The 18,650-nt window shown below is 47.4% G+C and overlaps 1 protein-coding gene across 4 annotated transcripts in view; it reads left to right on the top strand.

Moving 5' to 3' along the window:
* mapta (microtubule-associated protein tau a) overlaps positions 1-17,349 on the top strand; it is a 21,455-nt gene extending 4,106 nt beyond the window's left edge. Inside the window, exons 2-15 of one of the 4 annotated variants that reach the window (XM_056577738.1) lie at positions 1,677-1,832; positions 4,863-4,961; positions 5,694-5,783; positions 6,769-6,783; positions 8,859-8,887; positions 9,226-9,372; positions 9,739-9,793; positions 10,280-10,527; positions 10,790-10,882; positions 11,582-11,674; positions 12,535-12,627; positions 13,846-13,927; positions 14,508-14,614; positions 17,004-17,349. In XM_056577738.1, the coding sequence (XP_056433713.1) occupies positions 1,691-1,832; positions 4,863-4,961; positions 5,694-5,783; positions 6,769-6,783; positions 8,859-8,887; positions 9,226-9,372; positions 9,739-9,793; positions 10,280-10,527; positions 10,790-10,882; positions 11,582-11,674; positions 12,535-12,627; positions 13,846-13,927; positions 14,508-14,614; positions 17,004-17,201 (1,491 nt within the window). In that variant the 5' untranslated portion in view covers positions 1,677-1,690 and the 3' untranslated portion in view covers positions 17,202-17,349. Of the gene's footprint in view, positions 1-1,676; positions 1,833-4,862; positions 4,962-5,693; positions 5,784-6,768; positions 6,784-6,872; positions 8,295-8,858; positions 8,888-9,225; positions 9,373-9,738; positions 9,794-10,279; positions 10,528-10,789; positions 10,883-11,581; positions 11,675-12,534; positions 12,628-13,845; positions 13,928-14,507; positions 14,615-17,003 lie in introns of those variants that run through there. The other 3 variants (XM_056577736.1, XM_056577735.1, XM_056577737.1) reach the window with 3 other exon arrangements.
* The last annotated feature ends 1,301 nt before the right edge of the window (positions 17,350-18,650 follow it).

Raw genomic sequence — 18,650 nt, 5'->3', positions numbered from 1 at the left:
ATATATTACTGTCATCTATCTTGGTTCTGATTGCTAATGTATATCTGTTAGCTCTGGGAGGCCTTGTCCACAAAGCCAGGAGGTTCTGAAGGCCTGTTGTCCTTGGCAGCTCCGCAGAGCACTCTGTTGTTCGGACTCCGTCATGTGTGAGGCTCGTAACTCGCTATCTAGCGACAAAGACAGTTCTGTGGGCTACAGACAACTCCATTCATTTGTGTTTGGATTGAGGCAACAAAACCTCTAACTCTAGAGCTGAAATGTTTTCGCACACCCCCGAAAACAATTTAAAACCTTTTTAAATTGTATTCTGGCAGCTTTTGGCCTTACTTCCGATATTATACGATGGAGAGGGGGAATCAAACTATGTTATCATTTAGGTAGCGTGACAGCGTTTAGCAAACATGTCGTGAGGCTAGCCAACAGTTAGCCTGTCCGCTCAGCATGCAGTCCTTTAACGAGCCAACTCATTTGTGTGTGGAATGTTCTTCAACTGCTGAAGGTCAGGAGATACGCTAATGTCACCCAGCGTAACCACGGCAACCGCTGCAGCCCTTATGTGGGTTGTTGTTGACATGGTAGTGTATTGGCATGCCAACGTTACAGGATTTAACGTGAGCTTAGACTAGATCAAGTGAGTGAGGCCATCTTTAACCACAGCGAGTGTTCTGGTGAGTGTAGGAGTGAGACATGGGTTCTAACTTCTAACAGTTGCCATGGAATTGGGGTGATAAAGCCTCTCTCTCTCACAAAACACCCAAACATAAAATACAAACTTGAAACCCTGCACTGGCCTGCTGCATGTGTGTGTGTGTGTGTGTGTGTGTGTGTGTGTGTGTGTGTGTGTGTGTGTGTGTGTGTGTGTGTGTGTGTGTGTGTGTGTGTGTGTGTGTGTCAGAGTTTGTGTGTGTGTGTGTGTGTGTGTGTGTGTGTGTGTGTGTGTGTGTGTGTGTGTGTGTGCGCGTGCGTGCGTGCGTGCGTGCGTGCGTGCGTGCGTGCGTGCGTGCGTGCGTGCGTGCGTGCGTGCGTGCGTGCGTGCGTGTGTGTGTGTGTGTGAGAAGGAGAGAGCTCTGAGAACTGTGTCAGGACCAGAGAAGTGCATGTAATCCAAATCCTGGATTTAAATTCATATCTAATCCTATTTTTCTCCAGATTTTAGTAATTCTCGTCTCCCTGCCAGGTGTGTGTGTGGGGGAGACATGCAATTGTACACACATCCTAATCACCAATTATTCCAAACACACCACGAACATGGCCTGGTTCTGTCAAGTCATGGAGTGATGTGATTGGGCGGTGGGGGCGAGGTCATAACTTGTTCAGGAAGTGAGAGTGGTCCGGGCGTCTGTAGGGGGTATTTCTGTCCAGCGTGCTGAAATCTGATGCCCATGGTGCATGTCAGGACTTATTAATATCCCCGTCCTTAACATCCTGTCCCTCACACACCCGTCAAATTCAGCCAACAGACAAAGGCTTTATGATATCATTTTATTTGTATTATTATTTTTAATTCGGATTTGTCTATTCTGGTTCCTTAAAGCCACATTCAACTCCAGGTGAGGTTAAAGATTCCACTGCTGAAATACTATTTAAACTGTTACCTCAGTGCCTCTCAATGTCAGAGTAGTGCTAGGTTACACTGCCAATCACCTGCCCCCCCCTCCACCCCCCACCCCCTCCAGCCCAGAGAGTCAGGATGGACCAGGACATGATGAACAACACCGCGGGACGCTCCTCAGCGGGGGGGGACAACCTCAGCTCCTCGCTGGCCGGCATGACGGTCAACGACCTCAACCACCAGGAGAACGGGCTGCAGGCCACGCAAGGCACCATGAAAGGTCAGACTGAACCCCCTCCCCCCCCTTCACACACACACACACACACACACACACACACACACACACACACACACACACACACACACACACACACACACACACACACACACACACACACACACACACACACACACACACACACACACACATAGCCACCGGGGAAGGTCAGGTCCCTGCTTAGGGTCCAGGGTCATGCTTAGGTATCGGGGTGGGCTAAACACCCAAAATAAAACAGTTCTCTGCTCCCTCCCCCCTACGTTTCTCCGCCATTGAGAAGTGTTGTGTTTCACGATGCAACACTTGAAAAGTATGAGGGATTCCCCAAACCAATCAGCAAAGAGATGCCCTTATTGGCCAGAAATAATCTGGGTTGGGTCTCAGATGTATATTGCCTCGCTCAGAGGAAGGCACAAACTCAAACGAACGCTCACCTCAAAAGAGATATTTTCACAGCGCATTTCATTCAGTATTAGCTGATGTGTGGCTAGTCCATTTCTTACAAATGACACTCAAATACAGTAATTGCTCTTAAACCTTAAACCACCCACAGCACCTGTAATGTCAAGATTTTGCTTTATATCATTATATAATTATTTTAGAATATCTACATTATTGCAATATTATTGTCCCAATGACTTGAGGATGTAGGACTATAATGTTGACATGTCGTCAGGTCTTCGTATCAAAGGACAACATGTCAAGTCTCTGAACAGCGTCTGGGCAGCACGCCCTACAGTGGTCTGAGCTGGGAGGGGGGACCAGAGAGCCAGGCTTTGGTCTGTTAATCCTGCTTTATATAAGAGATGTACTGTGGGCCCCTGGGCCCCTGGCTGCAGCTGTAATCCAGCATCATCTGGGTCAGACCCCTCATCATTTCACTCTCTCTCTGCTCTCATCTCTCTGTGCTCTCTCTGTCTGCTCTATCGGTCTGCTCTCTCTCTCGCCCTCTCTGCTCTCTCTCCCTCGGTCTCTCTCTGTCTGTGGTCCCTCTCTCCTATTCTGTCACTGTTCTCTCCCTCTCTGTGCTCTCTGTCACTGCTCTCCTCCTCTCTCTCTCGCCCTCTCTGCTCTCTCTCCCTTGGTCTCTCTCTGTCTGTGGTCCCTCTGCTCTCCTATTATGTCACTGTTCTCTCCCTCTCTGTGCTCTCTATCACTGCTCTCCCCCTCTCTCTCTGCTCTCTCATTCAGTGTACAACAAACAGCCTTTTACAGAAAGTATACACTGGCACTCGGTCAAAGCCGTGTACGGGCACAGAGAAAGGGCACAGCGGGTAAAACCCCTCTTTTGTGGAAACATTTGTGCAGTTGGAGCGACAAATGTTGGAAAATAACGAACACAGCTGCAACTGTATGATTTCAGATCAGATAGAGCAGCGTTTCCCAATCCAAATCACGGTTGTACGTTTTTGCCTATTTATAAGCAGTCGATATTTGATGATGCATTCTAAAGGTTTGAAAGGTCCCATTATTTTCCTGTATCAGCCTGGTTAACAGCCTACAATTCATAGCTAAGATAGCCCGATACACATGAATATATGCACATGTTCTCTGGGACATTTATAATTACAAGCAGGTTGGCACATTAATCAGACATTCAAAAATGTTGTTCAGACCTCAAAAACTGAAAAGTGAGAGTGCCTATAGGGTTGAGCCCAAATAACATTTCTGCCAGCATGTATCTAAAGACCGCCAGGATCCTAGTCACTCTGCAGAGACCCTGCGAGCCCATCTTGCCATCCAGGGCCTCTCAGAAGAGGAGTGATTCAGTCCTCCCAGAGGTAACGTCTCTGTGGCGGTTTAACTCATCGCTGATTGGTCGAGCCGGTTACGTGTTTGGTTTTCGACAGCCAGCCAGGACAATAGCATTAATGCACCCGGCGTAATCAAAGCATTGTACTTTCAGTTAGTTGCGATGCACCTACCATCCGCTTCGTGTCTCTGCATGGTGACGTCGATCTTTGCATATGTGTTGTACACAGAACTGTGCATCCAGACATCAGGTTCAGGCAATATCATATAGAGAGGTTGTAGCTGGGTGCCAGTTCATGATCTGTGGTGAGCTCCAACCATCTGTGTCCCCCCGTGGTCCTGTCTCCCCATATGGCCATCTAGTACGTAGCCTAGCCTTCCCTGGCCTCCAGGCCTCGTTAGTGCCCTCCTCCTCCCCATTCATATTTCCCATCAGGCCTTGCACACAAAGGACACAGTTGTCAGGTACGTCAACCAAAACCAAGAGCAGTTTACCCATGGTGCACCATCCAGTCGGTGCTGTACTTGACTTACTAGGAGGTGCAGCCGAACGTGTAGCATTGTAGCAGAGCTAAGTAAACATGCTAAAGGCTTTCATGGATATGACGTAAAAGGTTCCATCAATCAATTTAACGTGTTAAAATTATATTCTAATTCATATCTTTGTGTTCCATTATCTTCTTTAAATCTGAGCATATTGGAAGCAACATGCTTTTTAAACAATACAGAAATTGGTTCTGTGTCAAACATCTCCAGCTCTGTAACGAGGGCCTCTCAGAGAGGAACCTCCATCAATGAACCCCCAGGGCCGCTCTGTAGAGGAGGGATATCCCTCTAAGACTGAGTGATGGGTTCATCAGCTCACCTTTCAGGGCGGATCGATGAGAGACATGGTGCGGTGTGGTGACTGATGTTGAGATTTCATGGGCCTCTTAGCATGCAGCTAGCATACATTAGCTGTGAGGCAGAGGAAAGAGTTCACCAAACATGTCTAGATTTTTTTAATGTGAAGCTACTTATTATTGAAACTTTATTTATAATTGTTTTTACCAGCTCTCTGCCTCCTTATATGTATTATTTTGAATTATAATCATGAGAGTTTCTATTGATCATGTTTTTGTACTCTTTGGAAAGGGTCAGAGTGTACAGAAAAGTTTAGGACTATCAATAGAAAGTTTTCTGATGACGATGATTATTTTTTACTACTTTACAGCATCCATTTGAGATGTTGAATCCTAAGTAAAGGTTGAGGTTCATCATTAACTGACCTTTGATTTCCAGAGGAAGCAGCCGATGCTAATGTAGCTACCTCCATACCGGGGCTCTCTCAGGAAGAAAGCTACCTGCAACCTGATGTCTCTAGTGGGGAGGTGCTCCTTGGTACGAACCACCCATAACTCTACTCTATGCTATGCTAACTAGACCACCGCTACTATATTCCCTAACTGCTACGCTAACCCTGCCTTATTAATCCCATCTGAGCTACAATAACTTTGCTAACGCTACTCTATTCCCTCTGCTAGGCTAACCAGGCTTACCCTCCTCTATTCCCTCTCTGTTAGGCTAACCAGGCTAATCCTGCTCTATTCACTCTGCCAGGCTAACCAGGCTAACCCTACTAAATTCCCTCGCTGCTATTCTAACCAGGCGTACACTCTTTTTTCCCCTTTCTGCTGCTAGGCTAACCCTATCCCGTCTCTGCTCTGTGAACCAGCCAATGCTATTCATACCCTCTCTGCCATGTGTATGTTCCTAGCCTCCAGTCAACCGCCTAATAGTCTTTATTGCCTCGATGTGTGCTGTTTATTTTCTGTTTACCTCTGCAACGCTAATGTCTTGTTTCTGGCTGTCTGCTCAGTGGCCCACCCTGAATAAACACTCAGTGTGGGCCTTCATCCCTTTAGACAACATGTGTAGCTGTACTCTTCTGAACAAGGAAACATAAACACCTACATGTAAACCGCTTCATATGAACCTGCAAATATCCACAAACCTCTGTACAGCTGCACACCTCCTTGAATGTCCATGTAAAGCTCTCCATGTAAATGTAAAGATGCAGTAGCCTCTAACTAACCCTGGGTTCTCCATCCCCCAACCCCGGGGCCTGAGCAGAGGAACCGGCCCAGGCTCCAGAGGCTCTGTGCGGGCCCTCAGACCCCGAGAGCGGCCCCTGTGAGGACCATGTTCAGCTTGGTGCCTCTGGTGAGACGCGGACCCGATGTCTGCTGTTCGGCTCCTGCCTTGCATTCGATTTCCCACAACCATGTGCATGTTCTATAAATATATATAGGTTATGTCACGTTAAAAATAATACTAATGTATTTTTTGGCGAAACAAAGTGATCTTGGACGAGAGTTTGCATTTGATTTGTAATTTCATTTCACTAACCATTGATTTCCTGCTTGCTTTGCTTTCTGGTTGGGTCAATTGAATGCCTTTTAAAATGCTCATACTATGATTTGCTTATGCCGCTCTGGAGTGGAAATCTTGTGTGTTGAACGACAAACGGAAATGTCTCGAACGAGGATATGAATATGAAGAAGAGAAGACCACGTCATCTTCACACACACACTTGATCCATTGCCGACATGTAGACCTCCTGTGTTTCAAATAGTTTTGATCAACCAATGGATTCTTAGAAGCTCACAACAAAGTGGCAGTGATTCATGCAACAAAATACCGTTTCCCCATTAACTGGTCGGTTTGTTTACATTTGCGGTTGGAAAATGCTGTAGTTGTGTCCACGCCCCCCTCAAGAGCCAGGCTTAATCACGGCAACTCCGCCACGCCCCACACGGAGAGTCACCACGCCGGTCTCTGTGGACGGAGATGTCCGAGCCGGGCAGTACCTCCGCCCAGGCCTCCCAGAATGTCCGATGGAGATCAGGACCCCTGGGTGACGCGACCACATGGGTTCCTCGCTCCGTCCTCATACAGTCTCCCCCCCCCCAGGCCTCTGCTGTGGCTGCTCATAGGGTTCAGGTCCTCTGCTCTGAGCTCGGGGTGAACTGGAAGGAACGGGCTGTCGTTGTGTGTGGCCTCTGGTTTAATTTGCGCTGCTTGGTTTTGGATTGAAGGTTTCTACGTCTTGTGGTGTGTTGAGATATGAATGGTGGATCATTGTGTTTTACATAAAGGGTCTGATGTTCTGTTTCTCTCCTCCTCTGCCTCTCCCGGTCCGCCACAGGACCTGCTGCTTCAGGTATTTACACTAAAGTAACAATGTACAGAAGTTTTAAAGAAGCACTGTGAAATACATCCACATTTAACCCACATAAACCAGGGAACTAATCTGGAATGTTTGTATATATTTTTAAATGATTGAATATTGAGTCATTAGTGTTTTCACTGTATTTGTTTCACTTCAAATAATCTACATATATTTAAATTAAATAATATAACCTTTTAGATGATGTGCTTAAAAGAAACAATAAGTATGCAATATATATAAACATCCATGACCATGGATGTTTATATAGTATATAATGACATATACAATTATATAATATATAAGTAACCATGGTCATAGATGTTTTCGTGTTGCACCTTGAGAATCCAATTTCCTTTGAGCACCTTTGATGCGGAAACAGAATACAACTATGACTTGCAATGGCACATCTCATCCACCGGGGGCGACGTGTACCACATCTCTGTTGTGCGGCATTCAGTCCCTGGTGATGTCATTGAGAGAACTCCGATACACCCTGACCTCATTCATCATTCATCCTCATGAGTCATGGTCCTTGTTGGTCACATGGTCACTGTTTGTTTGTGTTGTCATTCACTCACTTTTGATTTCTCCGTAATCTGCCTCCATCAACTGCTCTTCTCCCTGTTCACAACTTGGTTTTCCACCAATGGGGATCTGGTGCGGCGTGCTGTAAATGTCAACGCTAATCTGCTTTCTAAAAGAGCAAACGGAGCCCGACATTAGCACCACTAGCACCATTAGCGAGCTAGCTCCAGCCACGGAGAGCGACCCAGGGCCCGGCAAGGGGGCCAATGGGAAGGGGGATCGCCTCAGGAGCCCTGGAGCTGAGGAAGAGGACGCTGGAGTGATGATGAAGGATGAGAGTGGGAGGAGTATGACTGACCCTTCATGGCCGTCCCAGGACCCGGGGTGCAGCGCCGTGGCCGGGGACCCCCTGGCCCACGGCGGGAGCCCCGGAGTGCCCGACTCCCAGCGAGCCATCAGCCTAGACGCTGCCGAGTGCCTGGAAGAGTCCAACCAGGCTCTGGTCCGCAGCGCCGCCCTGGAGGACCTCACCTCCATCGGGGAGAAGAAGAGGCTCTGGGGCGACCCGGGGCAAGAGGACGACTCGCAGCCACGGCAACCCCCGGCAGAACACCAGCCTCCTCCTGAAGAACATCGGACCGTGAACGGGGCGAGCAATGGGGTCACTTCAGAACATCTGCATTCCCCCGACCCCACGAGTTGCGAGGTGGCTCCGGACGACCCCTCAGAAGAACCCTTAGAACGGCCCTCAGACCTCGAGGGGATGCGTGAGGCCCCACACGCTGCACACCTCAACGGGGGATCTGACGAGGGACAGAGAGCAGACCAGACGACGGGAGACGAGGGTGAGGGGAGGGCAGATGTTTGTACGGAGTCACAGGTGAACGATGTCACAGAGACCTGCAGATCGACCGAAAACCTCCAGAAAAGCAGTTCACCGGCCAGAAGGTCGATGGTGCCGGTCCCTGTGGTTAAAGGTCTGTTTCCGCGGTCAGTCCTCACCGATCCCAACGCTGCACCCTTCAGTTAATCCCCCCCCCCCCCCACTCTTCTGCTTCGGAATGCCACTCAGCCCTGCTCCCCCACACCCCCGCTGGGCGGAGGTCTCAGAGCCAGGCGAAGCTGCTTTACTCCCCTCCACTCCCTCTTTATCGTTTCATCACTGTCCTCCATCATTTCATTTTGCTCTTGTTGGTAATGCCCCCTCCCTCCATCCTCTCTGGGGGGCCTCTGGTTGTGGTATTTATGGGCCATTCTGCATGCGTCACTCATCACAAGCTGATTGCGTTCAGGGTTTCTATTTGCCACACACACACACACATACACACCACGCACACACACACACACACACACACACACACACACACACACACACACACACACACACACACACACACACACACACACACACACACACACACACACACACACACACACACACACACACACACACACAGGTGACAGGTGTGCGCGTGAGAATGGACGTGGCTTGTGAACTATTCAAAAGATGTGGCTGAGATGTTTCCTTTCTGTCCTCACAGCAAAGATTGACAACACTGGAGAGAAAAAGGTGAGTTAACAAAGCCTTTGTTTGTGAGGGTAGTCATAAATCATAAAGAACTGCTATAAACTATAATTCATTAAGTCCTATTCAGGATCGATATTACCATGATGCATTGGGAACGGTTCATCTACGGTAATGGACTGGTGTACTTTTGGTTAAGGCAAGGCTTTTAAGTGGTGTGGTTAAGTTAAGGTAAGGGTTTTGGGGGATACAGGGCACACTCAGAATAATGGCCTGGAAAGGTTCTAGTGACCGCCCGTCTTTCAACACGTAGGACATGTAAGTATCATCATGCCGCCCTGTCGGTACGACTCTTCATCCATGTTCCTCTTCCTGACAAGAAGACCCAACCCGCGACCACAGCTAGGCCCAGGTCTTGCCCTAAAAAGGTGCCTGCGTTACCCAAAGGCTCCGTAACTCGGGCCCCGCCCTCAAATGGGACAGGCTCCAACCCCAGGAAGCCAGTCACTGCAGACCAGAGTCAGTGCAGAGTGAGTAGAGGCCGCCAGCCCTCTGGCTGGGTTTAGCTGCTGCCTGAGAGTGATGCTCACACAGACACGCAAAATGGATGCCCTCGTCTCACTGCCTGTCGGACTGTGTCTTGTGGACCTCTGTTTGAGGGGAGATGTTACTACTACCAGACACTCACTAACCCCAGCCCTGTTTATCATAAGGCTCACATTGCGGACTGTACTAAGACACTCATCTGCAACTCATGCCTGAAATGCTCTCTCTCTCTCTCTCTCTCTCTCTCTCTCTCTCTCTCTCTCTCTCTCTCTCTCTCTCTCTCTCTTTCTCTCTCTGTCTCTCTCTCTCTCTCTCTCTGAGTTCTTAATTGAGTGTGTTTTGATCTACAGCCTGCAAGTGCTACCAAACCTCAAGTTCCAGGAGCCAAGATTCCCGCCAAAACAGGTAAGATACCTGTTTTGCCGATACAACCGATACAGCTAGTTCCAGGAAACCGCCCACTCCAAAAAATGACCAAGGTAAAAAGACCCCATAGGGCGGCTAGCCAATCAAACGCTTAGACGCTGAGACGCAGAGACCGCACAGCCATGGTGTGATCAGGTCTGCTCTGAGATCAAGACCCTGAGACCTGAGATCAGGTCCAGCATGAGACCTGAGATCAGGTCCACCCTGAGAGAAGGTCCATCCTGAGACCTGAGATCAGGTCCAGCAGGAGATCAGGTCCACCCTGATCACACTTTGTTAACTTCTAAGCAGCAGAACATCTGGTGCCTTTAATTGCTTGTGGATTGGTTGGTAGACTGGCTGGTTTGGTTTGCTTTGATTGGTGACCGGTTGGTTTGGTTGATGGTTGGGGATTGGCCTAAAGGTTTGAACGGTTGACTGGGTTGATTGTTGGATGGTTGCTTGACTGGTGTCCTGGTGCCACAGTAGACGGCGCCAGTGGCCAGAGCAGCCCCAGCACCCCCAAGTCCCCGGGCAGCATGACCCGGGCCGCGCTGGAGGCCAACAAGGTGAAGAAGGTGGCGGTGGTCCGCTCAAGCCCCAAGTCCCCTGGCTCGATGAAGAGCCGCTCCCCGGCGCCGCTGGCCGCCGCCGCCCCTCTGCCGGACCTGAAGAACGTCCGCTCCAAGATCGGCTCCACAGACAACATCAAGCACCAGCCCGGCGGGGGAAAGGTAACCGCGGCCACCGAGTCCCCCCCAGCGATGATTTGAGAGTTTAGTAGGTGTTGGATTACAGAAACAACACATAAGGCCCCTTGTGGGTCATACTAGTCCACTCTGAATCCGGTGCTATGACCTAAGAGCTGTACCATAGTTCGATTTCAGTGTTTGATTTGCACCAGGACCGCTCACCACTGACATTTCACAGCCTCACTACACACACACTCCACGTCTTCTGACCGTCCGCTGACATGCCTTCCTGTGTCCTCTCCAGGTGCAGATCCTTGACCAGAAGATCGACGTTAGTAATGCCCAGGCAAAGTGTGGTTCTAAAGCCAACCTCAAGCATGTGCCAGGAGGCGGCAATGTGAGTAACTTAAGGGTTGACTCAACGCTGAGTCCTGAGTGTCTCTGTAGTTATGATCAAGTCAACCAAACCACTAGTGCTAGAAACCCAGACGCGCTCACCCTCCCTTTCGAGGCGCACACCTGGACTTCCTCTTGACTGCACTGAATGCATTTTTCTAGTTCAACCTCTTTCTGAATGCTTCTCCATCGGGCCTTCTTGTCCTCGATGGTACAACTAGAACTGTTTATAGATTGACCTCATGCACTCCTGGATATTTCAACTTCCTACTTTCATCTTCTTGCATCCCCTAGCCTATACCAATGGAGAGCTGTGAGGAGGCTGACGATTGATAGATACAGACAGAAATTGAGATAGATGAATAATTAGATAGAGATATCGAGAAAGATGAATGATTAGATCGAGAGATTGATAGATAGATAGCCATTGAGGAAGTTGACAATCGATGGCTGTATAGCAAGCAAGCCAGACAGACAGACAGACGGCAGAGAAGGACTTCATACCGCCTGTCGTGAAACCACTTCATGTGGATCTCTCTCTCTCTCTCTCTCTCTCTCTCTCTCTCTCTCTCTCTCTCTCTCTCTCTCTCTCTCTCTCTCTCTCTCTCTCTCTCTCTCTCTCTCTCTCTCTCTCTCTCTCTCTCTCTCTCTCTCTCTCTCTCTCTCTCTCTCTCTCTCTCTCTCGCGTTCTTCTACTCAGGTTCAAATCCTGGACAAGAAGATAGATGTGACCAATGTCCAGGCCCGCTGTGGCTCAAAGGCCAACCTGAAGCACACACCTGGGGGAGGAAAGGTGAGGTACCTGGGGAGTGAACATCACAAGCATATCTTCTCTGTGAGGCTCAGCCTTGGAACAAATCGAGGATGTTCAATGATACAAAACCATTGGATGGCCTTTATACCTTAATGTCAAGACTCACTGCTTGGAGTTGAAGTGTGAAGAGACTAAAAAAGGTGATCCAGAAGGTTCTGTCCCCTCTCCAGGTCCTTCTCCAAGGTCTGTGCTGTAGGCGCACAGAGGATGTGGATAATGGAGGCTAGATGATGGTTTATTGATTGACGGACAGTTGATGGACTATAGCTGGTTGATTGTTTCATGGATGCATCATGGACTATAGATGGTTGATTGATTGTTGAAGGACGGTTGATGGATGGATAATAGATGTATCAAAATCCTCAGGTTTTCAAGATGAAACCTAGTGTTGGTCAGCTACCATACTTAGTCCAAAGAGTGCAGCTTTTACTTTGGATACATTTTCGCTAGCATCACCAGCAGAGCTACGGGGCTGGTGATGTGGGCCACCAAGGGATGAACCGCCGAGTCCAGAGAGCCTCTGTAGTTATGGTAATCTAAACAAAACCCAAAGATACAAGTTATCCTAACTGAGATCCTCCTCGGACCTCATGTCCCTCCAAGAACACCTCTCCTGTTCTGAGGTCAGCTTGACAGCACTGCTGTCCCAACACAACAGAGATAACTCTGTTCCAAGGTCAGCTTGGCCGTCCCGACCCAACGGGGGATAACTCTTTTCTGAGGTCAGCTTGGCCGTCCCAACCCAGAGGGGGATAACTCTGTTCTGAGGTCAGCTTGTCCGCACGGCTGTCCCATCCAAACGGGGGATAACTCTTCTTCTACATTGTTACCTTTTCCAGGTACAAATTCTTGAACAGAAGCTGGACTTAAGCAATGTGCAGTCTCGCTGTGGATCCAAAGATAATATTAGGCATGTGGCCGGAGGAGGCAATGTGAGTAGCAAGGGCTGGAGGCTGCATCCTGGACCCCTGATGCACCTCCAACAGAACCGGGCGCCCCGCCCTGCACGAGACTCACCTGCTGTTAACCCTGTGTGTTGGTCCCCCCCCACCTCTCTACCTCACCCAGCCTCTATTAACAGTACCTTCTGAAGGGCATTGCATCATTTCAACTGCGACATAGATGAGTCACAGCTACACGATACCTTCACCTGCTGTGAGCTTCCTAGCTGATGCTCGTTGATTCCATTGAAGGCGTTATCAGAATCAATGCAGTCCATCATGTCATTGCTTTTCCGGCCGATCAATCTAAAGTTAAACAAGGGAGGGTGGCCCTGTAGCAGCTGAAGGTATGCAATGCCCTGGTCTGATAAGAGGATGGTTACAGCCCTAGCCTGGACGTCCTGTTTTGGTGTAACTACTCCAGTAATGTGCTGTGAACTTTGACCCCCCTTCCTCAATCAACATGCATGCCAGTGGGCTGAATGATCTGAGCAGACAAATGGGAGGTGGAGAGAAGAGCCTCCCGGTCAGGAAGCAAAGAGCTGCTGGGCTTTGAGCTCGGACCGCTTGATGACATCCCCACTGACTGACAGCCAGCCAGACGGACAGATACAGAGAGACGGTTAGACAGACAGATGGACATTCAGACAGACAGAGAGTGACAGACGGGTGGACAGTGAGCTACTTGAAGACTGACAGTCAGACAGACAGACACACAGTGAGGCAAACAGAAAGGGCAGGCACACCGACAGATTCAGACAGAGAGATGGACGGACAAACAGATAGCCGGGCTGACTGACAGACACCCAGAAAGATGGGTGGACACACAACAAATTCGAAACATCAACTATAAAACAATATATATTTTTTAAAACAGATAATTTTCAAATGTTTGATTTTAAGTGTCATGTGACTCTAATCCTGCAAGTTAAATCTGTGACTGCTTCATATGAACTTAGAACAACATAGTTATCGTGATATCGTTAGCAAAACTGATTGCGTAAATTGGTTAGCATGAAATAGTTAGTCAAACATAGTTAGCATGACATAGTTCACGTGTGTAAAGTGTGACAGTGCTATTAATGACTAACCTTCAGAGGCTAACAGGACAATGGACAGCGCTAGTCCCTTCTGTTTACCGTCCACAATGTCCTCTTCTTCAAAGCCTGAATCTTGTTTGGCTTTTTTTCTCCTTTCTTGTCTCTTAAGGTGCAAATCGTGCACAAGAAAATTGATTTGAGCAACGTTCAGTCCAAGTGTGGTTCAAAGGACAACATTCGCCACAAGCCAGGTACGAACTACTTGGAGGGCCTCTGTTTTACTAGCCTACTACGGGAGCGTACCTATTTTCCCCGGGTCCTATGTCCCAGCTTTGTATGGGACCGAGGAACATAGGACCCTGTGAGCAAATCTTTTTTTCGTAGGCTGGTAGGGGCAAGTACCGCCTTTTTCGCCTCTGATTCGCCTGTGATTAGTTAGAATGGCTCTCCTCCGATTGGTTATGGTTAGGTTTAGGTTTAGGGTTAATCCTCACCCTAACCCTAACCCTCACCCTTTGCACCCGGGGAACATAGGACCTGGGGAACATAGGGATGACCCCCCCTGCCACTACAGGGTTCACATCACAGTAATATAAAGCCTGCTTCAAGGTTCGGTTTTCGGGACACCTGGTGGTAATATCGTGCCCATCCCAGAAAATCAACTATACACACATAACCAGATCGGATATGCTTACCATTGTTGAACAGTTCATAAACAGAACAGAACAATCAATTTTATTGTAAAGCTTTCAAAGTATGGTGCTGATTGAGTCTCGTATCCTTGTAGCTCAATTGTTTGTTTTTTTCAATTTTCTTGTTTGAATGATTTAGGTGGTGGAAATATTGAGATCAAGCATGACAAAGTTGATTTCAAAGTACAGTCCAAAATCGGCTCTCTGGACAACATCGGCCATGTTGCAGGAGGGGGCGGGAGGAGGGTAAGCTAACGCTACATAGCTACAGAGAGTTAAAGCAAACACTACACAGCAAATTTAGATCTAAAGCTAATGGCTAACGCTACATAGCTACAGAGATCTAAATCTAAAACTACTCAGCAACGTTCATATAAAGCTAATGGCTAAAGCTACATAGCTACAGAGAGCTAAATGCAGTTTTAGACCACTAGTGCGTTTTTAGAGCTCTAATCGCATTATTTCCCTTTGAGAGCCCTAGAGATATTAATGAACAGAGCTATTCGTGAACAGAGCTATTCGTGAATAGAGCTTTTAGTGAACAAAGCTATGAGTGAGCAGAGCTATTAGTGAACAGAGCTCTTAGTAAACCAACGCTTCTAGAGCACAATTTAACTTTGAGAGCTCTAGAGATTTTACAGAACAGAGATTTTAAATAAAAAAGCTTGGACTGAACCACAGCTTTTAGAGCATAACTTCATAGCCCCCGAGCTTCAAGTTGACTAAAGCTTTCAGAGCACTAGAACTGTTTGACAGCTAAGCGTTTAGACCAAGAAAACCTAGAGTGAACTAGAGCTTTGAGAGCATCAGAACTGTTAGACAGCTTAGCCTTTAGACCAAGACAACCTAGAGTGAACTAGAGCTTTAAGAGCACTAGAACTGTTAGGAAGCTAAGCCTTTAGACTAAGACAACCTTGAGTGAACTAGAGCTTTAAGAACCCTAGAACTATTAGACAGCCACGCTTTTAGACCAAGAATACATAGTGAACTAGAGCTTTTAAAGAACATGTTTTTTAGAAAACTAGAGCCCTTAGAGAAGTAATTCACCAACACTTAGGGTTTCCTCCACGCCTTATCGTTCTACACTCATCCTGTTTTCTCTGAGTTTGTTGTCTCATTCATTCACTCATTCATCACTATTCGTTCTCACCATCAGGTGACCATGCCGTGGTTGTTTTTATATTAAGTTCTGTGCTTTGAAGTTTTATTTTTCTGTTTTTTTTTTGTCATCCCATCCTCTCATGTTTTGTTGGCTGCCTTGGGGGGCTGGGGTCATCTCTCTAGAGAGAGCAGGGCAAGGGGTCAGAGGTCAGCACCTCAGGGAGCCCTTCCCCCGCCGTCTCCCCCCCACTGTCCCCCCCTAGCCTGCCCCCCGCTCCCGCCACCCCCCTCCTCACCAACCCCCTCATAAAGATTGAGGACACTCGTGAGTACCAAAGACCTCTGTTAGTTCAGACCTGTCCGTAGTCTGACCGTTGTCATGTGTTAAGGAATACCTTCCTTTAATGAATTACCTGGTCAAACCTTTTCTAGTCCACCAGGTGGTGCTCTAGTTTGTTACATGATCATCCAAAGTTTCCCATCTGAGATAATAAATTTCCCAGTTGACCTTTATAAGAAAATATTATGAATACTTAACATTCAATATTTAGCCTAGAAGCCCTAGATTAATCAATTAGACTCAAGGTTAAGATAAGATAATGTGCTTTATTTATTTAAAATGTGAAATTTGTGGTGCTGTCACGTTAAAATTGTACCGGGGGCGAAAATTGTACCGGCCTACGTCATCGTTTGTTTACATCCTGACAACCCGACAACCTGCCCCGCAACAGACGACGCGATGCAGAAAACATGTTTCCAAACGACGAAATAACATAATACAGATAGCGGATCGCTATGATAGATAGCGATAACACTTATTTTTACTTTATATTTGTATTGTATTTAATTGTTTAATCAAAACAATAAAAAAAATTGCCCGCGAAACGGGCGATCGCGTCAAATCACGTAGGAAGGTTCTTGAACATTCTAGACTATGAAACCTGCTTAAAACACTCAGTTTACTAGCTAAATTCGATTAAACAATTAAATAGAATACAAATATAAAGTAAAAACAAGTGTTATCTAGCGATATCTGTATATCCGTTATCTGTATTATGTTTCAAGAACCCTTCTACGTCATTTGACGCGATCGCCCGTTTCGCGGGCAAAACATTTGTCATTTGACGCGATCGCCCGTTTCGCGGGCAAATTTTTTTATTGTTTCGATTAAACAATTAAATACAATACAAATATAAAGTAAAAACAATTGTTATCGCTATCTATCATAATACAGATAGCGATCCCCTATCTGTATTATGTTATTTCGTCGTTTGGAAACATGTTTTCTGCATCGCGTCGTCTGTTGCCGGGCAGGTTGTCAGGATGTAAACAAACGATGACGTAGGCCGGTACAATTTTCGCCCCCGGTACAATTTTAACGTGACAGTGCCGCAGCCGGTAAATACACCACATACAAAAGAAAACTCACACATACACTTAAGTAGTAGAAACGTAGGCAAAAGTTGTTCACATAAATATGTATTTGAATATCTTCTGTCGTGGGTTTCCATCCGTCCTGTGTAACGTTCACCAGATTGAGTCCCACAAACTGACCTTCCGCGAGACGGCCAAGGCCCGCACGGACCACGGCGCCGAGATCGTGTCTCTGGAGGACTCCCCCCGCCAGCTGAGCACCGTGTCGTCCTCCGGCAGCCTCAACATGACCGACTCCCCGCAGCTCTCCACACTGGCCGACCAGGTGTCCGCCTCCCTCGCCAAGCAGGGCTTGTGAACCAGCAGCCCCACCCCCCCGGAAGAGCCCAGCCTTCCTCGGCCCCTAGCCAACAGTTTTCTATCTTAATTTAGCTCCCTCACAGATATCCCAAACCTTCAAGGTGTTACTTAAAAAGAAAAAAAAAGAAGGTAAAGAATGTTGGCCATGCGGTCGAGTTCACGTCTCTGTTGACCTCTGACCTGGTTAGGAGTTAGAGCAGTTTGGAGACGGCCGCAGGCTCGATCCCCAGCCTCTTACCGTCATCATCCATGTCCGAGTCTAATGTCTTCACTCTTAAGTGGTCAAGTTTCCCAGATGTCCTTTTTTCCGTGTGATATGTTCCCCGCCCCCTTCCTACACGTTGCGTATTGATTGGTAGAAAAGATTGGAATGCGACCTGTAAGGTCAGAAAAGTGTTAAAACAAAAAATGTACAGGGTATAAAGGAGATATTAGACTAAACGTTTAAAATAAAAGCATAATTCTCGCTAAGGAGACGGTATAAACGCAGCGTTCTGTGCTCTACACAGAACCCTTGAACAGAACGGCTAGAGTAGAAATGATTCTTTTTCCCCCCGTTGGGCACAGGTTCATAAGTGTATTCTGTGGATATGACATGTATTTGATATGGAGAAACATTTGTATTGTGCCTGCTACTGTCAGTGTTAACTTATTTTATACCATACTGCTGAAACTGTAACGCACCAAGCTTGACTTAGGGTGGAGATTATACTAGACACATCTAGCGAGTGTATAACCCATGGCCAATGTAGAAAACTAAATATCAAGTGAAGACTAGTTTATTATTGCTTAATGATTGAAACTTTGATCACCCATATCACTACAGTATAAAAGTTGTTAGGATTAGATAACGGGTGTTTAAATGATAACGTAGAGAAGGGATAAATGTTTGCAATCTCCAAATCAGTCCCACTATAAAACAAAGATAACCTGCTTAAGGAAATGACAGCAGACACATTTTGCTTTGAATAGTAGGATGCTCATTTGAGTTTGCCAAATTGAATGCACTTCAGCTTGTCTCAAGGCCTATTCCTAAACCCGCTGGGTGATTTCCCTGTTAATTAACCAACAGTGAAGAACGAGTCAAAGCCTCCCTAGAAATCCTTAACAGAACAAGATCCAGTCCTCATCCGTGGGAATGAACCCTGCATGTAGTCCGTAAAGGTCCTCGCACGCACACACACCTTAGTGTCCTGTTCCCCTGCTGTGGAGATCCCAGGGTCCACGGACTGTATGTGCACAAGGGGTGGAGCATCTTCCAACCAGTCCCTTCCCCGTCGTCCTACTGATGTGACTCGGTTTAACCGGCATGCGGTGTCTCAGGCCGCAACCTTCACATAATAACCTGCATGCTAATATATCGGTTGTCTTGAAACACGACGGCACCATCAGCGTGGCAGATGGCGAGGAGGATCAGGAGGAGTTAGAGACTGAGGAGGAGGAGGTG

The sequence above is a fragment of the Gadus chalcogrammus genome, chromosome 18 (genome assembly GCF_026213295.1).
Source record: "Gadus chalcogrammus isolate NIFS_2021 chromosome 18, NIFS_Gcha_1.0, whole genome shotgun sequence".
Taxonomy (NCBI): Eukaryota; Metazoa; Chordata; class Actinopteri; order Gadiformes; family Gadidae; genus Gadus; species Gadus chalcogrammus.
The sequence above is the reverse complement of the archived record's forward strand: the minus strand, read 5'-3'. Positions and strand labels throughout refer to the sequence as shown.